At 48.2% G+C, this 19,339-nt stretch overlaps 7 protein-coding genes across 7 annotated transcripts; 5 read left to right on the top strand and 2 right to left on the bottom strand.

The window, feature by feature from the left end:
- Positions 1 to 159: 159 nt before the first annotated feature.
- Positions 160 to 1,533, bottom strand: N7466_000485 (SET domain protein; the record flags this gene model as incomplete). The annotated part of the gene is made up of 1 exon (XM_057159883.1): positions 160 to 1,533. One exon carries the CDS (start codon positions 1,531 to 1,533, stop codon positions 160 to 162), a length of 1,374 nt encoding a protein of 457 aa, XP_057026131.1.
- A 1,366-nt stretch (positions 1,534 to 2,899) lies between these two features.
- N7466_000484 (ubiquitin-associated-like domain-containing protein) lies at positions 2,900 to 5,674 on the top strand (the record flags this gene model as incomplete). The annotated part of the gene is made up of 7 exons (XM_057159882.1): positions 2,900 to 2,971; positions 3,031 to 3,129; positions 3,195 to 3,228; positions 3,287 to 3,433; positions 3,494 to 4,744; positions 4,798 to 5,249; positions 5,300 to 5,674. 7 exons carry the CDS (start codon positions 2,900 to 2,902, stop codon positions 5,672 to 5,674), a joined length of 2,430 nt encoding a protein of 809 aa, XP_057026130.1.
- A 292-nt stretch (positions 5,675 to 5,966) lies between these two features.
- N7466_000483 (putative nuclear distribution protein RO10) lies at positions 5,967 to 6,751 on the top strand (the record flags this gene model as incomplete). The annotated part of the gene is made up of 2 exons (XM_057159881.1): positions 5,967 to 6,198; positions 6,345 to 6,751. The coding sequence occupies 2 exons, from the start codon at positions 5,967 to 5,969 to the stop codon at positions 6,749 to 6,751; spliced, it is 639 nt and encodes a 212-aa protein (XP_057026129.1).
- A 1,995-nt stretch (positions 6,752 to 8,746) lies between these two features.
- sho1 (osmosensor SHO1) lies at positions 8,747 to 9,695 on the top strand (the record flags this gene model as incomplete). The annotated part of the gene is made up of 2 exons (XM_057159880.1): positions 8,747 to 8,977; positions 9,036 to 9,695. The coding sequence occupies 2 exons, from the start codon at positions 8,747 to 8,749 to the stop codon at positions 9,693 to 9,695; spliced, it is 891 nt and encodes a 296-aa protein (XP_057026128.1).
- A 2,863-nt stretch (positions 9,696 to 12,558) lies between these two features.
- Positions 12,559 to 13,818, top strand: N7466_000481 (PQ-loop repeat-containing protein; the record flags this gene model as incomplete). Its single annotated transcript, XM_057159879.1, has 7 exons — positions 12,559 to 12,763; positions 12,825 to 12,945; positions 13,025 to 13,115; positions 13,174 to 13,303; positions 13,377 to 13,433; positions 13,484 to 13,532; positions 13,599 to 13,818. Coding segments are annotated over 7 exons (873 nt in total), but the record flags the coding sequence as incomplete, so codon positions are not given.
- A 728-nt stretch (positions 13,819 to 14,546) lies between these two features.
- Positions 14,547 to 17,053, top strand: N7466_000480 (response regulator; the record flags this gene model as incomplete). The annotated part of the gene is made up of 2 exons (XM_057159878.1): positions 14,547 to 15,903; positions 15,960 to 17,053. 2 exons carry the CDS (start codon positions 14,547 to 14,549, stop codon positions 17,051 to 17,053), a joined length of 2,451 nt encoding a protein of 816 aa, XP_057026126.1.
- A 615-nt stretch (positions 17,054 to 17,668) lies between these two features.
- N7466_000479 (zinc-binding alcohol dehydrogenase family protein) lies at positions 17,669 to 18,736 on the bottom strand (the record flags this gene model as incomplete). Its single annotated transcript, XM_057159877.1, has 1 exon — positions 17,669 to 18,736. One exon carries the CDS (start codon positions 18,734 to 18,736, stop codon positions 17,669 to 17,671), a length of 1,068 nt encoding a protein of 355 aa, XP_057026125.1.
- Positions 18,737 to 19,339: the final 603 nt, after the last annotated feature.

The raw sequence follows: 19,339 nt of genomic DNA, 5'->3' as shown, positions 1-19,339 counted from the left end.
ACATTGAACATTGAATCTATAAAATATCATGCTAACGCCTCATCCGCAACATAAATCCAGAGAGACCTTTCTTGGAACCTTGCTTCTTCTATATTTCCAAAAAAACCAACAACCAGCCACCAATCACCAATCACCAATCACAAATGTTTCGGTGATAGATTAGTCGATGTCCATTTTAGAGTCCATAGAAGTAAGGGAACTTGTGGAAGAGACATCAAAAACACGGCCTGGGGGTCGTATGCAGTTGGGAGCCCCGCAAAGACAGTCATACTCCGCACATGACCAGTAATTATGTCCATAGTGGACAGTGATCGTCTCAAACATAGCTATATCCCGTATGGCCTTGACTATGACAATAGCCTGATCACCTACCATGCTTCCACGAAACTCGACGTTTGAATTGCAATGGTGATTCATAAAGCGCGTCCAGTTGCCACGCTCACTGGGAAAGATATCATTAATGTATATGTGCTGGTATTGCCCATCATCGCCAATTACATCAACCCCGTTGTTCATCGCATAAATATTATCCTCGATACCGCTGCGGTAAGGGGCCAGTTCACCGACATACTCGCCTAGAACATCATTTGCCTTGAAGTTGGCGAGCGATCGAACTCCAGTACCTAATGGTCCCTCAACTAGCTCCACCATGTCACCCGCTAGAGATGTAAGGCGGCACTGACAGCGCGGCTTAGAGTGACAAATTGCACAAGCATTCCATTCGGGCTGGCGCAGAGCTGGATTTTCGCCTTCGTAGTCAGGGAAGTTGGCAGGATTCCAGCTTGAAGAGTTCATGTTGACCTGAGCCCGTCCATTGCAGATTGGTCGTTTGAGATGACCATCCGGAAGTTGCACAGTGTGGTGGGGATGCTCCTGTCCGAGGTCAATATCAGAATTCAAAGCGACATTGAGACTAGGTATATCGTATTGCACGTATGACAAAAGAGCTCCACGCCACTCTAGCCCACGAGAACGAGCAAATACAAGAACGCTGCGAGCGTTCTGGGTCATAAGCTCATCGAATCGAAGCCAGTTTGGAGCGTCGAAGCCTGTGGTGGCTAGCTGGAAGCTTTCAGACTGTGCACAGATAGCGAACATCTGCCAACCGTATTTATCAATGAACCAAGTAGCTCGAGTGCTCAGTCCTGCATAAGCGATTTGCCTATAGTCATGGACTCCGTTGTTGATGAACATGGAGGTATGCTGCTTCAGATTGGCATAGTTAGTAAATTCCTCGTGGTAGTAGTTACCCTCATCCGTAGCAGTATTGATGATTGCCTGAAACACGGATGCGTAGTTCAGATCCCAATACAGAGATGCCATTGTAGCATTGGCTTGCTCGTTCACAGTGGGCGGAGCTCGCTTTTTGCGAGAATTGTCTTCATCGCCCTCCGCCTTCTTTGGGCTGCCTTTCTTGCCCTTGCCAGATGGGCGGCTTCTCTTCTTAGATGGGCTGGGTGTTTTGCCTTTCTTCGGGGCACCGGCTTGTTCGTCTTTCTTCGCGGCACCGGCTTGTTCGTGTGTAAGTTCCATCTTTTTGTGATTTATGATGATGATTTGTAGTGATATTCGATATGTGATGGATATAACCTTGGAAGTCGTATTCAAATGATGTTTGGGACCTTGGAATGAAGCACTTGATAATTGTTGTTGATGAAGGTAATATGCATTGGGAAGTGTCGGGCTTTTATGTTCGAGTCTCCAGGGCTCGAGGTCAGGTTTCTAAAAAAAAGTTGCTTGTTCGAGTCCAACATTGAAGATTGAAACGTCCATTGAATATTATTCTACGCAAAGATTCTTTCACCAAATCCATTCATTGACCTAGGTATGAAATTAGGTGGTTACATACTGATGGGGGTAACCTCTTTGTGATTCAAATGTTCAATCCATGGATTCAAGTTCAATGTTTCGCATCAATTGATTATTTATAGCTGGTTGCAGCTGCACGGTCAGATCTCTTAGGCCGGTTATCTATAGGGCTTTGAACCCAAAATAGACTTGAATTGATCTGGTCTTTGTCGTTCAATGCATTGTTCTATTTGATGACCTTGCAAGCCCTTTATCATATTCAATGTTGCCACAATGAATATTATGGGGATCCATGAATGCTTGAGTCGACTAAAATAGATCCACGGATAAAAATGATACTAAACATTTGCATGAGGATGTATGACTAGTAGTACTAGTTAGTAGTAGTATGGATCCTAAAGAAGGGTATACTAGTACTCAAATGTTGTCGATAACTGAGAATTCAAACATTCCAGATGTCAAATGTGGGAGACCAAGTTGACACAGTATCCACGGATGGGAGTGAAGCCATCCTTGACCTACCATTGTCGCCGACTATGTAGTGCCGGAGTTGAAAATGTTGTGGTCGTAGCTTCCCTTTGTAGAATGAACTGAGTACTTGACCAAGTAGATCTAAGCTGAACGAGTTTGAAGTTTTAATAAGTCAACTTAACTAAAATATATCAAAATGGAAGAAGAACTTGTTGACTTTCTCTGGGAGATAATTTTTTTTTTTTGGATACCATCAATGTCCCCAATGCTCATATGGAGCACCGATTTGTGTTTGTTCTGGTGGTTCTGCTTCGAGACCATCGATCGTTCTTGGGATCATTACTATGGTCGTACTGAGCATCAAAGTTGACAATCATATTTTCGAGTAAGATATTCACAGTTTAGGCCAAGTCCACAAAAACACTGTACTAACTGTGAATACACCTCTCTTTCATGCTCAAGTGGCAAAGTGAGTTCAAGAATCCAACCCGCAAAATGACAAAGGTGGATCGATGCTTGGCGTCATGTGGTGGGGAAGCTTCCGAGGCCATCAATGGAACTTCCCACTGTAATGTTTGAACCTTGAACTGACCCTCCTGGCTCGTCAGCCTCCATAACCATGGCCTCCGAACCTTCCGAAGAAGCCATCGCCGAGTTCATCAGTTTCACTAGCGCGACGCGCCCACAGGCGGTCGATTTTTTGAAGGTCGTCCCCCGTCCCCGCATTCGCGCTTTCTTTCAATACCCCAGCTGACTTTGCGCTTTTTCGAGATGCAGGCACATGATGGTAGCTCACAAAAAGCTATCAACGCGTTCTTTGAAGACCCGACGGGCCCTCATCTATCAAATGTTCGTCACCGTCGCAGTGCCCGAAGTCATTTTTCTGGAGGAAGTGGAACTGACCAATACTTCAGACATCGAGTTGGCAAAACGAAAGTGAACTGACACGTAAGTGCAAGAAGAACAAAACACCTTCTTTTACAGTGAATGACAGTCTATCCCGCAGCGTTTGGATTCGGCGACCAAGAACAAGGCCCACGAATGCCCGCCACCGCCCCTCCCACACGCCCGCCGTCAAGGGTAAACATGCACGATACAACCAAAGGTCCCGGTGATGAAGGACAATCTGCGACCAACGCGTCGGGGCAATCAGGTTAGAAACTCTTCTCCAAATCACGACGTACCACAATGAACCCTACTAACACGGGATCAGCAACAACTTTGAATCGACAAGAAGTGAGGAGTCTAGCAGACCGCGAGCAGCAAGAATTACAACAGGCAGTGGCCATGTCCCTCAACCAGGGCATGGGAACACAAGAAACAGGAGTTACGGCAGCCGCCTCGAACAGCCCGCCTCACTTCGGAAAAGCCACGCGTGATCATTACGACCAAGGTGCCTGGGCTATGACTCTGTTCAACGAATCATCCCAAGAAGTTATCAACGGCCCAGACCCGGAGGACCGCAAGAAAGTAGCCGGCCAGCCGGCATTCATCCGACCGACGCAGAGCAATCTTTATCTAGGGGGATTTCTCACCATTCTCCACGAAATTCCTCAGGCGCGGGAAGCATTATTGCTGAGGAACAAACTCCTTTTCGACTATGGACAAGATGCACATTGGTGGAACGGACAACCAATCAACTTGCCGAAGATCGTCACTGTCCACGAAGGAAGTGAAGATAGTGACTGGGAAGACACTATCCATGAAACCCAACGGCTTATGGCTTTCCTAGATTCTACACAACGCGCTTTTGGAAGTAGCGATGCACTCGCCGGTCTCAAACAAATGAACTGGTACTCTTCAGACTCAGAAGAGATAGTGGCACGGTTCCTCGAGACATGGCATTCTGCAGCAATTCGAGCAGACCCCAATAACCCACTGGTCACATCTTTCATGTCACATGCATACAAAAGATCCCCCTTTGATGACGGCGACGAACCGATCTCAAAAGAGCTCTTTGTCTTTGAGCCTGTTGTTGAGCAGGAGCATGGACAAACTCTCTACGATGTTTTAGACACGGCCATCTGGAGTGACAAACCTGGGGAAGATCTCGACGATGTATGGCTTGAGCACGTTGGAGATATTCTAGTCATGAAACTTGATTCATTTGAGCACGCAAAGTCAGTGGACGTGACAGTCCCTGCCGTGTTTTATCCCGACCGTTATTTGAGCACTTGCCAAGACCTCACGCGAGAATTACGCACTCAAAGGCTTCAGGCCCAGGAAGTCGTATCCAAAATTGAAGAACGGATCAAGCATTATACTACCGTACCGAACAACGATGTTGGCAGTCTCACAAGAAAAAAAGTCCTTGAAAAGGCTGCTGATGCGATACCTGTCGCCTTAAAGGCAGCCCTCAATGGTCCCCCGGATGACCCGGCAACCAAGGCGGCACGGGAGAGAGCAGAGGGGATGCAGCAAGAGCTGCGAAGGATCGCTACAAGGATAGGCGAGAAGCTTCAAGGTATGTTCTCTCAGTTCACTTTTGAAACGTGATTGCTAACTAACCGACAACAGGGCTCGAGATTCGCAAGCAGAACGCACTAGAAGCCATGCATAAATACTCCAGAATGCTCACAGAACCATCGGAAGATCCATCTCAGCCGCCTTCACACAAATACACACTCCGTGGTGTTTGCACCGAACCGCATGTAACTTACGTTCTGAAGCGCCACGGGGCTGATGACCAGAGAGATGCCATGCATACTGATGGAGAAGAGGATGGGTTCCAATGGTGGCGTATCAGCTTTTCCGCCGAGGATGGCAAGGCTCAACAATCCGAGAAGAGAGAAGCCCAGGGCGACAAGACAACTGCATCGGATGGCGATGTCATGGGCTACACTACTCGAAAAGTAACGGAGACTGAAGTCCTTCAAGCCGCCCGGGAGGAATGGAGATCAGTCCTGCTGGTCTATGCCAGTGACGCAGCTCTTCAAATCAACACAGACCCGGCACCTTTGCAGCTCCAGGTAAGTTATCGGTGTTCCCTTTTATTCAATCTTTTTACTAACCCATACAGGCTTTTGTGAGCAAAGATAATGACGCATTTGCGGCCGAATGCACCCAAGCTACTACCAATGCAGACAATAAGAACTCTGAGTGGAATCCAGCTTGGAGCCCAAAGACTGTTGAAAAGCAGACAGCAGCATCATCTGCGTCGCAGCAGGATCGGGCCGTGGATGTATTTGCTTTTCAAGTACAAGACTTCGATAGCGAGAAAAGTGCTGGGCAGGAGATGCAAGAGAAAGTAGGATCAAGCTCTTTAGCAAAAGGAACGGGACCAGAGAACGTGAGCCAATCCTTGTCTCAAGCCTTCGATGACAATGAGGCGTGGAACCCGGTAGAGAGCGACGACAATATGGTCGACCACGTCGAGCACTCTCCCGCCAACTGAGAAAGAACGCCAAATGAATGATGAGAACATGAACTCGAGCAGATTACTCGAAATATGATTTACCACATAGCTTTACAGGCAATGAAATGTATTTTTATCTATCTATCATGCCGCTTCGTGTCCTTGTAGGCCGTACTAGTAGCTCCGTGAAACGTGTGTACAGTGTACTACGAGTTTGATAGGGTCCCCACATTTGCCGTGTCTGCAAACACCCCCAAGCTTGTCGCGGAGAACCTCAGCAAGCCCCGACAACTCCGAGCCCAACACAACACCGATCGGTCCCCTTACCACAATGACGGTTGAAAGCGATTCCGTGGCTGGTGCCACGATTGAGCTTCTAGAGGCACGTCTGCGCCGCCTCACCTACCTCCTGGGCGGCGCGACCGACTGGACAGGAGTGCCAACTACACCCGAGAAGCCCGCCTCCCTCGATGAAACCGTGTCGCGCCGACTTGCCAGCATGGAGCGAGAACTCGAGAACCTCAGTCGCAGCGTCCCTGTCGTTCGGGATGTGATTCAGCTCCGTATGTTGATCCCAAAGCATTGCTTCGCGCCCAGTCCCTGTTGCACCACTGGATTCATTCCCCCGCCTCCCCATCAAACAAATCAACAAACATCGCATTCCTCTATTTCATTCTTTGCTTACACTAACCCGATTCTCTTTGATCAGACGACCGCTTCCCCGATCTCTTCCAAATACCACCCCCGCACGAAATCCCAGAAGGCCTCTCCACACGCGCCCTCACCTCCATGGTCCTCTCCTACGCAACCGCTTTCCCTGAAACTGCCTCCCGCCTTACTTCTCTCAACGACCTCCCCATTCCGGATGCTCAGAGCTCTGCCACTCTCATTGACCTCCAGCCGCAGATGGACCGCGTCGCACAGACACAGGCGGAACAGGCGGCAGAGATCTCGGAGTTACGGGTCCGCACAGCGAAGGTATTACAGCGATGGTATGAGGTTGGGCTTGTAGGGAGCGGAGAGTGCTGGGCCGAATGGGAGGGGCGACTGGAGGGTGTGGAGAGAGAAGTGAGGAGAAGGGAGGTCTTCAAGGAGAGGAGAGAGAACGAGATATGAGTTCTCTCTCTCTGTTCGACTGCCTCTGTCCTTTTTCCCCCAATCTGTTTTCTTCTTCTAGCCTGGGTGCATTTACATTTACTAGTACATTATCTGTTTGTTTTATTTGGCGGTGATATCCTGCTTGGGTTGTTGGTTTTGGTTGGGCGCATATGATGCTGGGCGCCTCTCTTTTTTTGTTTACAAAGAATGTCTAGTGACTTCATTCCTACGCAATGGTACTGCCACGCGGATTGTCTGACAACAATGGGGTTGTATAGAATGACAGCTGGAATCCACATACCGATCTACTATATCGTCATTCAGACGGGAACATTTGATACCCAAAATCACGAGATAATTGAGGTATGCATAAAACGGGACAAGCTCGGCCCCGGATTCTTGCCTGGATGCCTTGAACCATGTTGGGGCCGAGGCGTTTGTATAGTGAATATTCCCAAAGTTCTTAAGCAGTTAGGGTTTTTCCCAACATCCATCCCTGACAAGAGTATTGCACAGTGCATGTTCGGCGTTACGTGAGGCTGACTTTTGCCCTCTATAAACTTAATTAGATGAAATTATGCCTGATGGGTGTGTTCTGCATGCGCTCACAGCCACAACGCGGAGGGCCTCGCATAGTCTGTTGTCGATCAGTCTTTGTACACGTGTGCACGCCCACGAATGTGGCCGAAAAAAGTACGAGATCCGATCGAACCACCGAGTGGGGCGTGGAGTTGTCAACGGCGTTCTCCAGATTACGAACAACTAGACGATACATATAGGGCTATATAAATATAGGGCTACAGGGCTAACTAGCAAACATATATGGTAATTATGGAGATTGGGGATTGTCGATCAGGACCTTCAAGTTTCAGGTATCAGATCGTGTTTTGGGGAAATCAGAAAACGTTAGCAAGGATGGCCTGCGTCGGCCTGCGTCAGCCGGGATGACTAACTCCGATATTTATAGATTACCGAATTGAAAAAAAACCTGGAACGGATGAACGAATGAACGAATGAACGAATGAACGAATGACAGAATGACAGAATGACAGAATGACAGAATGACAGAAACAACAAAGAAGGTAAACCCTGGGTCTGGATTCGGTACCTGAATTACCATAGACCCTGATAGACCCCGTGGGCCTGGTATATCCATGGATTAGAAGTTGTGAACCACAATGGACTGTATACCAATTACAGTCTAGAACAAAGTACAAAATGAATTAAAATGAGGTGGAGCAGTCACACTTCATTTCCCGGGATTCCACTGTGGTCTCGATTCCAGGGGGCGCGTCTCTGTCTGTGTGTTTTGGGGCGGGATCCACCGCCCATTTTCACTTCTCTCCTTTTTCCCCTTCCAATCCCTCATTGAACTTCATTCGCTCATTCGCTCACTGTTCTATTCTTCAGCCTGGTGCTGTTTCTCGAAATTCTAGCCTTACTTTCTTTTAGTTTTTTTTTTTTTTATTGTTTTTTTTTACCCTCCTCAACACTCCCTATCCGATCCCCCCGCGGTTCGTCAATTCGCTGCAAATCCACTTTGTCTCACAAAAAAAGGTACGGACACACACAAATAAACACAACAGGCGCCAGGTACAACGATCCTCTTGAACAAGTGATCTGTTTTCCTGGAAGTCGTGGAGAATTCTTCTCATTCTAAGCGCGCAGAGGCGCCACATTGAACCCCAAGCAAACAGATCACTTGTAGCCTTGGACCCCACGCGCGACCGAGAGAGACTCTGGGAATCGGAGACTGACTGAGCGCATCTCTCTAGTTTCACCTCCTCGCATTGGTGCAACTGATTTCCTCGACGAAAAGAACCTCAACTTTATACCCTCATTCGATTTGATTTCAACTCGTCCTTTGGGGAAAAACAACCAGGTCGCAGCGATAGAAAGACCCCTCCTTTGGCATCAGCATTCATAAATCTCTCACCATCTTTCGATCCATAACGATCAAACCCACCCTCCTTCTCGACATTCATTGAGCAACTTCGATTTCAACCACCCAAAATGCCGAACTTCCGCCCTAGTAACATCCTGGGTGATCCGTTCGCCTTGGCCACCCTGTCCATCTCCATCTTGGCATGGCTCATCGCTTTCGTCGCATCTATTATTTCGGAAACTCAACCCAACAACAGCTATCCCAATTATGATTGGTGGGCAGTCTCCTACATGTTCTGTGTGATTATCGGCCTCATCATCACCTTTGGCACAGACACCTGCAATGTTTACGGCGTCGCGGTAGGGATTCGCATTTATTTACATCTCCAAAATAACAACGATACTGATTGATTATTAGATTGTTGGCTACCTTGCCTGTGGTCTGGTCCTTACTTCGACCAGCGCAAACAACTTGATTTACAGCCACATGGGAGCCGAGCAAGCCGCTGGAGCAGGCTTCATCCTGCTTTCCATGGTCATTGTGATCTGGATCTTCTACTTCGGTTCCTCGCCCCAGGCCACTCACCGTGGATTTATCGATTCGTTCGCCTTGAACAAGGAACAGCCCGACCCCTCATCTTACCGCGGTAGCCGTCCCATGTCCAGCGCATTCGGTGCCCGCCCAGAAACCATGGCCACTAGCCACACCCCACAGATGTACACCTCCGCACAACTCAGCGGCTTCGAGACCTCATCCCCCGTCTCCGGATTCCCCGGTGGAGCCCCTGGCGCGGAGCGCAACTCCTCCGTGGCCCGCTTCGGAGCCACCAGCACCAGCCCTGTGCCCGGTCCCAGCACTGGAAACCAGGAGCCCAGCGAGGTTCCTCAGCCCACCGAATACCCCTACCGCGCGAAGGCGATCTACTCTTACGACGCCAACCCCGAGGATGCCAACGAGATCAGCTTCGCCAAGCACGAGATCCTCGAAGTATCCGATGTCAGCGGCCGATGGTGGCAGGCTCGCAAATCAAATGGAGATACCGGCATTGCGCCCTCCAACTACCTCATCCTCTTGTGATCGCCACATTCATGATGACTAGTTTCTTATCTCCTTTTGTTTGATTTTCTGCCTCCCCTTTTTTCGCAAAATCTGTACTTTGATACCCTTTGGAATCTCGTGGCAACATGTGTTGTATTTCTGGTTTCCCTTAACGTGATGTCTTGATGGCCTCCTCTTTCTTCTTATATCTTGATTTGCTTGCATGCCCTCTCTTACCCGCTTCTCACTTTCATTGGAACGCTTCTTCTAAACCCGGGTTGTTACCCGTGTCTGGCGGTCGTCCGTCCCGCATTCTTTTTCTCTCTCTTTTTTTTTTATAGTTATACTGCGCGTTATGGTTCAGGTGCTATTTGATTTGTCATATCTGGAGAATCAAGGCCGACTTGATCGATTTAGATCCGGCTAGAAGTCTGGCTTTCAGTGTGAAAAGTCCGCAGATAGTTGGTGCACGGGCTGATCTTTGTCATACAAACGCATTGTCAATGCTGCCTTTGAATGCAATCTGATATTCTGTTTATTTCCAAGGCTATTGCGGATTGAAACTCCATAGGAGTGCTTAGATAACACAAGCCCAGGTATCCATGGGTACAGGTTATTGTAGACTATTTCGAATATCTGTGCCCGAGTGGCTTTAGCCTGGAGGTAATTTTGGAGATTGATTGGTATTTGATAGGTCATCTAAACGCTCATGTCCACGCTGAGGTGTTTTTTCGGATTATGACATGCATATAGAATTCCCCCCTGCGACCTCAAGTAGGGTAAACGATGCCATCTGTAATGTCCGGCCCAGCGAAGCCCCAACACTTCTGAGGTTTCATTGCTGATAACACAACAATACCCGTGCCCAAAGTCCATGATGTTCAACTGGACGGAAATGATAAAGCCATAGCCATTGCGATGGACTATATGCCTGGCACACGACTCGATGAAGCATGGGATACCTTAGACTCGGCCCAAAAACTCTCCATCGCCTCTGAGCTTCACTCCTACATCAATCAACTTCGTGCCCTCGATTCCAAGGTAGTTTTCTAAATACTCTGCATTTTGGGGATTATCGTACTAGACTAGCATTCGATTGGTATTTGAAACTCATAAACTGCCGGCATGGATATCGCATACTCTCAATTCCAAACATACAAGATATGGGTTGTAACATTGAATACATAGTATACATAGTATACATAGTATACTACATGTAATACAAATTCATTGTCCACTCCCGAGGTCGGTGCTCGGGCTGATCAACTCATTCTGAGAGTTTTATGATTTGAATATCAAATCGTGTTGTTAAAGTGGCGGTTCCAAGGCTCTAATTGGCCTTCGCGTCTGAATTATAATCAAAACAAAAACATTCAGCTTTCATTCAGCCAGCCAACTGAAAGTTTCTATTCAACCTAAGACCAATCGTCACATTGAAGCACCGTTCTAATCACTCGTTAATTAGAACTCAGCCGCCCCGTCCTATTACCACAACCCTTCCCTCAAAGCACACAAGCGATAGGCCAGGAAGCAACCGCAATATTTGTAATAAAAGGCCTGAGCGTTAAATCCAAGTATATCGCCAATCTATCCAAATGTTTTCCGCGACTTTAGTGCTTCTTTCTAGATCCATCTCTTTTACTTTGATCTTCCAGAAAATCAAGTCATACTGGCCAGAGCCAGCATTTCTATGATGGCCACTCTGAAAGAGTGTGCGGCTATGGTCTCTGGATTCTGCTTCGGTGTCAGACATCCACTTCGTTGCAAATGCTTGAGCGGTTCGAGTGCGTGGAGGAATGGTAATGGTGCGATTACCATGGCGAGACAACTTCTTCAAATGTTTGATGCTGTCTAGAGGGATCTAATGAGGTTGTACAAATATCTAATTAGTAAATGTGTAGTTAGTAAGGATGAATTTAAACCACCACAACCCCACATTCGGCAGACAAACCCCGGTTAATTTAGCAAGTCACGTTTGCACCTTGCCAGGATCCTTGTCGTGCGTCTTTCTGGAATTTTTCTATGAGCGGTGACCAAAAGTATATTGTAATTGAGCATTGGAAAAGCAAGAGAATTTTGCATGCCCACCACCCGAGCTAGGTACATGATTGATATTTTTATAGTAGACTGATCAATTTCGCGACAATCCCGAGCAAAGCTGACTTGGAATTCGGGAGTCATTGGGGGTGTTAAGGGAACGCGCGCTTTTGAATATTGCAAAAGCGCGCGTTCCCTTACAAAAACCGTGTTATACAATGATAACTTTGATAAGTGATGCCACCAACTCCCCACTCAAGCCGTTTAAACCACAGGATGCACCAGACCTCGGGAACCACAAGCCCGTTATCGGGAGAGAAAAAAAAAGACGGCGACGAAGAAGACCAATAGAACAGCATCTTCGTCTACGACAGTCTGCAGGTATACCTCTCCATCGTTTAACCTTTCTTGTCCTAGTCTCGGCCCGCCCGTGAACGTGGTCAGAGGAATCTGGCCAACGAGATCTGCGGGTGAGATCATTGCTCCGAAATTGGGCTTGGCAGATGCTCGTTTGAACTTCAAGTGCCTCCGGGCTTCGCTGTTGGGTATTTGCATGTACATGCATCATGTGCATCTGTGCAAAGTCTGGAGAGTCCTGAGCTTGCACTTTCGAACCGGATATTTCTCACGCCTGGGACTATAGAGGACGTGAGTGGTTCGTTATCGGGGTTGAGAAATTCCCCGCTAGTCTATTATCTTTGTCTCCCTTCTCGTCTTTTCTTGCGAGATTTTGTGCGAAATTGAATCTTTTCTTTCTACACTAAGACTTGGAAAGACCTACAAGACTTTGTTTCCTCGATTCTCACCACCCGACATCTGTTTCTAAACGGAGCAGAAAGGCGTGCTTTTCTATCTTTTTCAACAGTACTTTCAACCGTCCCCACTCACAAGTTACAACCCTACTATAGTCAAGATGTCAAATGGTGACAATGTCACACTCGCCTCTAATGTCCTCGGTACAATTGGCACGGTGCTTTGGTGTATCCAGTTGATTCCCCAGATCTGGTTTAACTGGCGAAGAAAAAAGACGGATGGATTTCCGGCTGCTATGATGTTCCTATGGGCGAGTTGTAAGTCATTTGATTTGAGAAATTTATCCGGTTTCCCATTAACTCATGGCTTTCTTTCCAGGTTCGGTCCCAATGGGTGCATATCTTATTCTACAGGACGTGAATATTCCGCTACAAATCCAACCGCAGATCTTTGGCTTCTTTTCTTTAGTCAGTTGGTGCCAGGTGTTGCATTACAACAAGTAAGTCGAATATCTCCCGATCCATGAATGTTTATATAAGGTCCTTGTCGTGTTGAGATAAAGCTAACACCACACGCAGTAACTATTCTGCGTTGAAAGCGTCATTGGTTTGCTTGAGTTGTGCTGCATTATTTGGTGGGATTGAGGCTCTTCTCATTCTTACTTTGCGGGTATGTACTATATCCAGCTAAATAGCGGAGTACGGGTATAAGTCTAATGCTCTCGTAGATTCCATATAGAAAAGGTATCACCTGGCCAGATATTGTGGTTGGTGTGGTTGCTACTATCCTCTTAAGCGGAGGTCTTTTACCTCCATACTTTGAACTGTGGAAGAGAGATGGTCGTGTGATTGGGTTCAGTATGTTGCAATCCTCTTTATCTCTGAACTTCGATTAAGAAATAAATAAAGAACTGACATTTGTATACCATAGATTGGGTATTCCTGTCCATTGACACACTGGGTGGCCTGTTTTCTCTATTTGCCTTGGGTATGATTCCAACAGTTTCATTGAACAGCATGTCGCTAACCTACTCCTAGCGGCCCAAGGAAGCTTCGATATCCTCGGTGGTATTATGTATATTATTGTGTGAGTCATTAATTTCCCGCTGTCCTTCGTTCTGTGAAATAAATAGCTAATTTTTGGCCATGGCAGTGTTGTCCTTGAAGGAGGGATTTATGTCAGCCATATTGTTTGGCGGATTCGCTACCGCAAGCTTCGCAAAGAAGCAAAGACGAGGGGAATAAGCATCGACGAGTTGCTTGATTTGACAAGAAACGATACAGTTGAAACTCAAGACACTCGAACAGATGTGCTAGATCCATCGAGGGACATTGAGAAACAGGAACAGATCCCACAATCATCACCACCGTGACCTAAAGGAGAGTCGGTAACTAGTGAAACATGCTAGTGATCGATCCGCAAGATTTGGAATTTCCGAGTCCGTTCACGAGTGGCTTGAATGGTATGTACAGGAGTGCATAATTGCATTGGACATATGGATGTGGCGCTGTGTTGGACAAAAAACAACAAACTGCATATGGCGATCTTGAACGATCCATTGAACTCAAGCCCTTATGGTCTAGAGTTGTTGAATATAAAACCCACCACTTAATTTCACCTTTTTTAAAAAGACGTTGAAAAAGATGTTTTATATCTGGAAGCAATAAGAAGAAGCAAAAAAAAAAACAACTAAACTTTACGCAGGGATTGGCCTGCGGTTTTGATGCCGATACCCGTGACAGATCATGTTTCGGCCTTAGCGCGAGAATCCTAGAGCTCTTGCCCAACTTCCCGGGAGATCAACACAAGTCTGCTGAGAAATCTGTGTGACTTCCCCTCTCCAGTTAACCTGGAAGATCCTAAGGCCCTTTTTTTTTTTTGCAAAAGAATCTCACTTCTACAGGTGACTCTAGTGTGCTGTTGGAAGCAACTAGGCATCTTGGGGCATTTGTCTTCAGGATTGGGGGAGGCTAAGAAGACACAACTCCCAGCTCAGGACAAAAGCTTCATACTTGTTTATTCATCTTTCTTCTCCTCAACTTATTCAGCAGGTGGAAAAACTATGAATTGAGCTCGCCGTGCCTATTGGCAGCGGTCACAATGCCAGACCGACGTTTATCGCGTCTCATCAAGTCGAAACTGCTGCGGCGATCATCAACACCCGCGGCGCCAAATCCGGGCAACGGGGCGGACCCGAGTGTCCACCACCCAATTTCAACCTCTGGTATCTCTGGAAATCCTCATCTCTTTGACTCTGCCAGTGAAAAATCCCCCTACAGTGTCGTATCCTCAGCGGCCCAATCGACAGACGACACCACGTCGGTTCCCGACGCGCACGAGGGACACGGTCAGACTCACAAGTCACGCCGCCGGGCCAAGCCCAGTAACCCATCCCCGCTGCAATCCGAACAGCAGCTTCAACGGTATCCTTCATCCGACCTTCCAACCAGCATTCCTTTACCGACCCCGAGCGATCCAAAATCTTCACTACCACCGACCCCTCTCTCTGAAGAGCTCTCTTCCCCCCTCGATAGCCCGATCCCCACCCCACAGCATTCCGACGACACGTCCCTGCAGGCTGCGCAAGTGAAATTTCGCACCTCCAACCTAGCCGAATATCAATTGGACCCGACCCTTGAAACCGTTGTTGAGACATCCCCTGAAGATCCCCGACCGCCTACATCTTTCCCCCCCACCCCTGCGGGCAAGCGACCGAGCCTTGCCATCCGCCGACAGTCTCTTCTCCCCGCGTCACAACAGAACTTGATTAGTGGCCTACTGGAACAAAGCCTATTTTTCCCCTCACAAGGCGACCCGGGCAGCAGTCACCCGCCCATAGCTGCTGCCAGTATGGTCCATCGTCGAATTTGGGTGAAACGGCCGGGTGGCTCGGCCACGCTGGTGCATTGTCTAGAAGATGCGGTGGTAGATGAACTTCGTGACCAAATCATCACGAAATACGGCAACTCATTGGGCAGGACGTTTGATTCCCCAGATATTGTGATAAGAATTGTCGCACGCGAAAACGGAAATCGACTTACAACACCAGAACGACTATTGAGCCCAGAAGAGGCCTTATCGGCTGTCCTCGATTCGTACTACCCCGGAGGTCAAACCATCCAAGAGGCGTTGCTAATTGAAGCACCCACGCGCCGGACACCAAAGCCATCACCGCGACACACTGGCTATCATCATCACTACCCTTCCGAGCCTGGCGAGCATGGCGAATATTTCCCCCTCATGCCTGCCAATACAAAGGTCCCGACCCCACCTACGCATCCTACACACTCATCCAGTTCAGGAGTCGTCCCTGCGCCATCGATTTCGATTCTTACAACAGGCGTGCCCCCGCCACTTGCATCTCCTGGGTCCCGGGCTCGTCAACACCGCCGACCGGCGCTTCAGCGTCATACGACTAATTCGCCGACCCTGCTTGGTCAAGTGCCCACTGTGACCGGTATGCATTCATTTGAATTAGTAGCACGAGAGCAATAAATACTAACACGCAAAAAGAAACAGGTGTTTCTCCTCATTCTCAGCCCCCTCCGACTACTGCCCCGCAGAATGCCCCCACACCCCCAGCGACGGTGGTTGAGTCTCCGCAAGTCAAGTCACACACTCCGCCGGCACCCGTTGCATCCCCAAGGGCCTTACGAAAATCAAAAGGCGCATCCCCGGGAGCAGTCTTTGGTGGATTAATTGATGGCACTGTGCCACCAATCAACGTTCTCATTGTCGAGGACAATATTATCAATCAAAAGCTGTTAGAAGCTTTCATGAAACGGCTAAGCGTTCGATGGAAGTGTGCAGCCAACGGCGAGGAGGCCGTACGAAAATGGCGTCAGGGTGGATTTCACTTGGTTCTAATGGATATCCAATTGCCTGTCATGAACGGCTTGGATGCTACCAAAGAAATTCGTCGATTGGAACGGCTCAATGGAATCGGTGTTTTCCCCAAAACAGCCTCCGGTCGTTCCAGCGCTTCAAGCGCCAACTCCGCCGACAAGCGGCCTGGACTCTATCGCTCTGTTAGCGAAGAAGATACTTTAAGTGATCTATCGCTGTTCCGGAGTCCTGTTATTATCGTTGCATTGACGGCTAGCAGCTTGCAAAGTGATCGTCATGAGGCATTGGCTGCTGGCTGCAATGATTTCTTAACCAAGGTTTTTTGTTTCCCCGAAACTCATATTTCTCTTCTTATGCTAACCTTCAAACAGCCTGTGGGTTTCCCGTGGCTCTCACAAAAGGTGACCGAGTGGGGCTGCATGCAGGCCCTCATTGACTTCGAGGGTTGGCGCAAGTGGCGTGGCTTTATGGATTCTCCCCGCCCCATGTCACCTCGTTTTGAAAGTGCAGCCAGTCCCATGCAAACCGGAACTCGTGATGCACCGAAGCCAGCAGAAGCACTATCACCATCTATAACTCGTACCAAGTCTAAAATCAAGGGCATCAAGCGGCCTAGTCTTCCTGATGCTGCTGAGGTATTAAGAGAGGATTCATGGGGCAGTGGCAGTGGTGACACAGGCGAATCGGCCACGAGCGCTGACGCAACACCTGCAGAATCTGAGAAGCCTGCTCAATCTCCGGCTTCACCACCCGATCAATGACTACTATTCAACACTCATGAAGCTCCGGCGCCGGATAGTTGCAGAAATATCCTCATCTGCCTGGACTACTTTCTTCTCTATTTGCATACCCCTCTAGCAACGACTATCTTGTTTATTTTTTGTTACCTCTTTGTGTTTGATATTTTTTTCTCTTGGTAGCATGGGCGTTGTGAGGTCTCAGTTTCGAGAGCATGGTTCCTACTTGATTTGCGATTAACATCGATCTGAGAGTATTGGGGCATTGGACTCGAACCTGCATTTTCTTTCAATACTTTTCTTTTTTCTATTCTTTCCTTTCACGACACGCACCCACATACACGCAACGCATTGGACATACTCGCGCACACGAATGAGATGTTCCCACGTCTCGACCGATCTTTCTACGTTTCCTTTGATCTACACTTCTTCACTGGTGGCTCTGTCCCCCTGCCATATTTATCGGGATGCTTTATACCTTCTGCTTCATCCGCGAAGCCGAATGAACGATTTCCAGTATCTAAATACCATTTGACAAGCAATGAAACAATCGAAGCAGGTCTTATCAATCGGGCCAACAATTGATTTTCAAACAAACTAGCAATAACTTGAACTAACTACTGGTCATATCACATCTTCTTAAACCTCGAAAAGAATTTTGGTACAGCTCACCCCAGCTTTCCACTCATCTAGAGCCGCGTTCGCAGAGGCCAAGCCGCCCTCCACAACCTTGACATGAGGACTGACAACCAGCTCTTTCGATTCAAGTTTCTCCTGCAGCCAATTTCCAAAAATCCACCTAGTCCTCTCATCCCTCTCTTCAATATCATCAGGTGGCAATACAAACGCCGTCTCGACACCATCAGGCACTTTCAAATCCTGTTCCACCATAGGCGCAATAGCCAATTTGGACTTCACAGAGCCCTGGCTCAACGCACTCATGACATCGACTGCCAACTGCTGAGACCCGGTCGCATGAAAACCAACCCGAATACTAACCCCATCCTCTTTCGCCGCACCAACAATCCTATCCAAAACACCCTCCTCACTGTAGTCAAACACCCTCGACGCACCCAACCCCCTAATATACTCATGATTCTTAACGCTGGCAGTAGCATAAACTGCAAACCCCATCAACTTGGCCTCCTGAACCGCAAAAGCCCCAATACTACTCGACGCCCCCCAAATCAGCACACCCTCTTTGTCCCCCTCCCCCTTTGCCTCTCCCTCTCCAACCTGACATTGATACCCTCTCGGAATCCCAGCCCACAACCATCCATTCCAAGTCGTCCAAGCCACCATCGGAAACACAGACCCCTCAAGAAACGTGAAGCTGTCCGGCAAAGCTGCAACCACGTCCTGAGAGATAAGGACATATTCCTGGAATGCACCGTAATCCGGGTTCGCATTGTAGAGATACGCGCTCGCGAACGCGACCACTCTATCCCCGGGTTTGGGCGTGTCGCTGCGCACCTCGCTCCCTACTTCGGCGACGATGCCTGCTACATCTGAGCCGCAGATTGCGGGGAACTTCTCGATGAAGACGCCGTACTCGCGTTGGTAGTAGTCCACTGGGTTTACGGCGATGGCTTTGACTCGGATGAGGAGTTCGGTTGGGCCGGGTTTTGGGGTTGGTCGGTGGACCAGGGAGAGTGGGCTTCCCTTTTGGGCGATTATGGCGGCGAGGTGGGTGTTTGGTGTTGTCATTTTCAAAGGTTTTTGGCTTTGATTGACGTGGTGGATTGTTCAAGTGAGCTCAGATCTTCTTTCTGTTCCTGTATGTTTGATTTTTTTTTTGCTCTGTTGGACTTCCTATTTATACTATACTCACGATCTTGACCCTAACCCGTCTGCGAGCACTGGAATATGCATAGTTCGGATTTAATGGAGTTAGCATTCTCGGGATTTACGTGGCTATCTCCGTCAATATTGCAACATAGAATGAGTATCTTGATTCGATAACGGCATGTATGAACCAATGGCTATACAGCTGCGTTTCAAGAACATTTGAATGCTGTAGCTAGGGTGGATGCCAAGCACTGGTTGGAGATCTGTATAGTTAATATGGCATGACTCGTGCCCAGGTGGGTGCTTAGGTGGAGACCCAGTTGCCATCCACTCATAGTAGACATGACCCCTGAGTTGCTTGAACATGATTCGCAACCGTGCCCAGGTGCTGACACAGCTCCCCAAGGAAGTAATTTGCCGGACTCCAGATGGGAGATGTTGGAATTGATTGAGGCTCTGAGGTTGAGGTGATTGTAAACATTGTGCCAAAAATGGATAAGTATGGGGGTAGAAATAGAGGTA

Source organism: Penicillium verhagenii, assembly GCF_028828195.1.
Source record: "Penicillium verhagenii strain IBT 33310 chromosome Unknown utg000002l_segment0_segment0, whole genome shotgun sequence".
NCBI classification, from domain to species: domain Eukaryota; kingdom Fungi; phylum Ascomycota; class Eurotiomycetes; order Eurotiales; family Aspergillaceae; genus Penicillium; species Penicillium verhagenii.
This window is presented reverse-complemented; position numbering and strand designations above follow the sequence as displayed.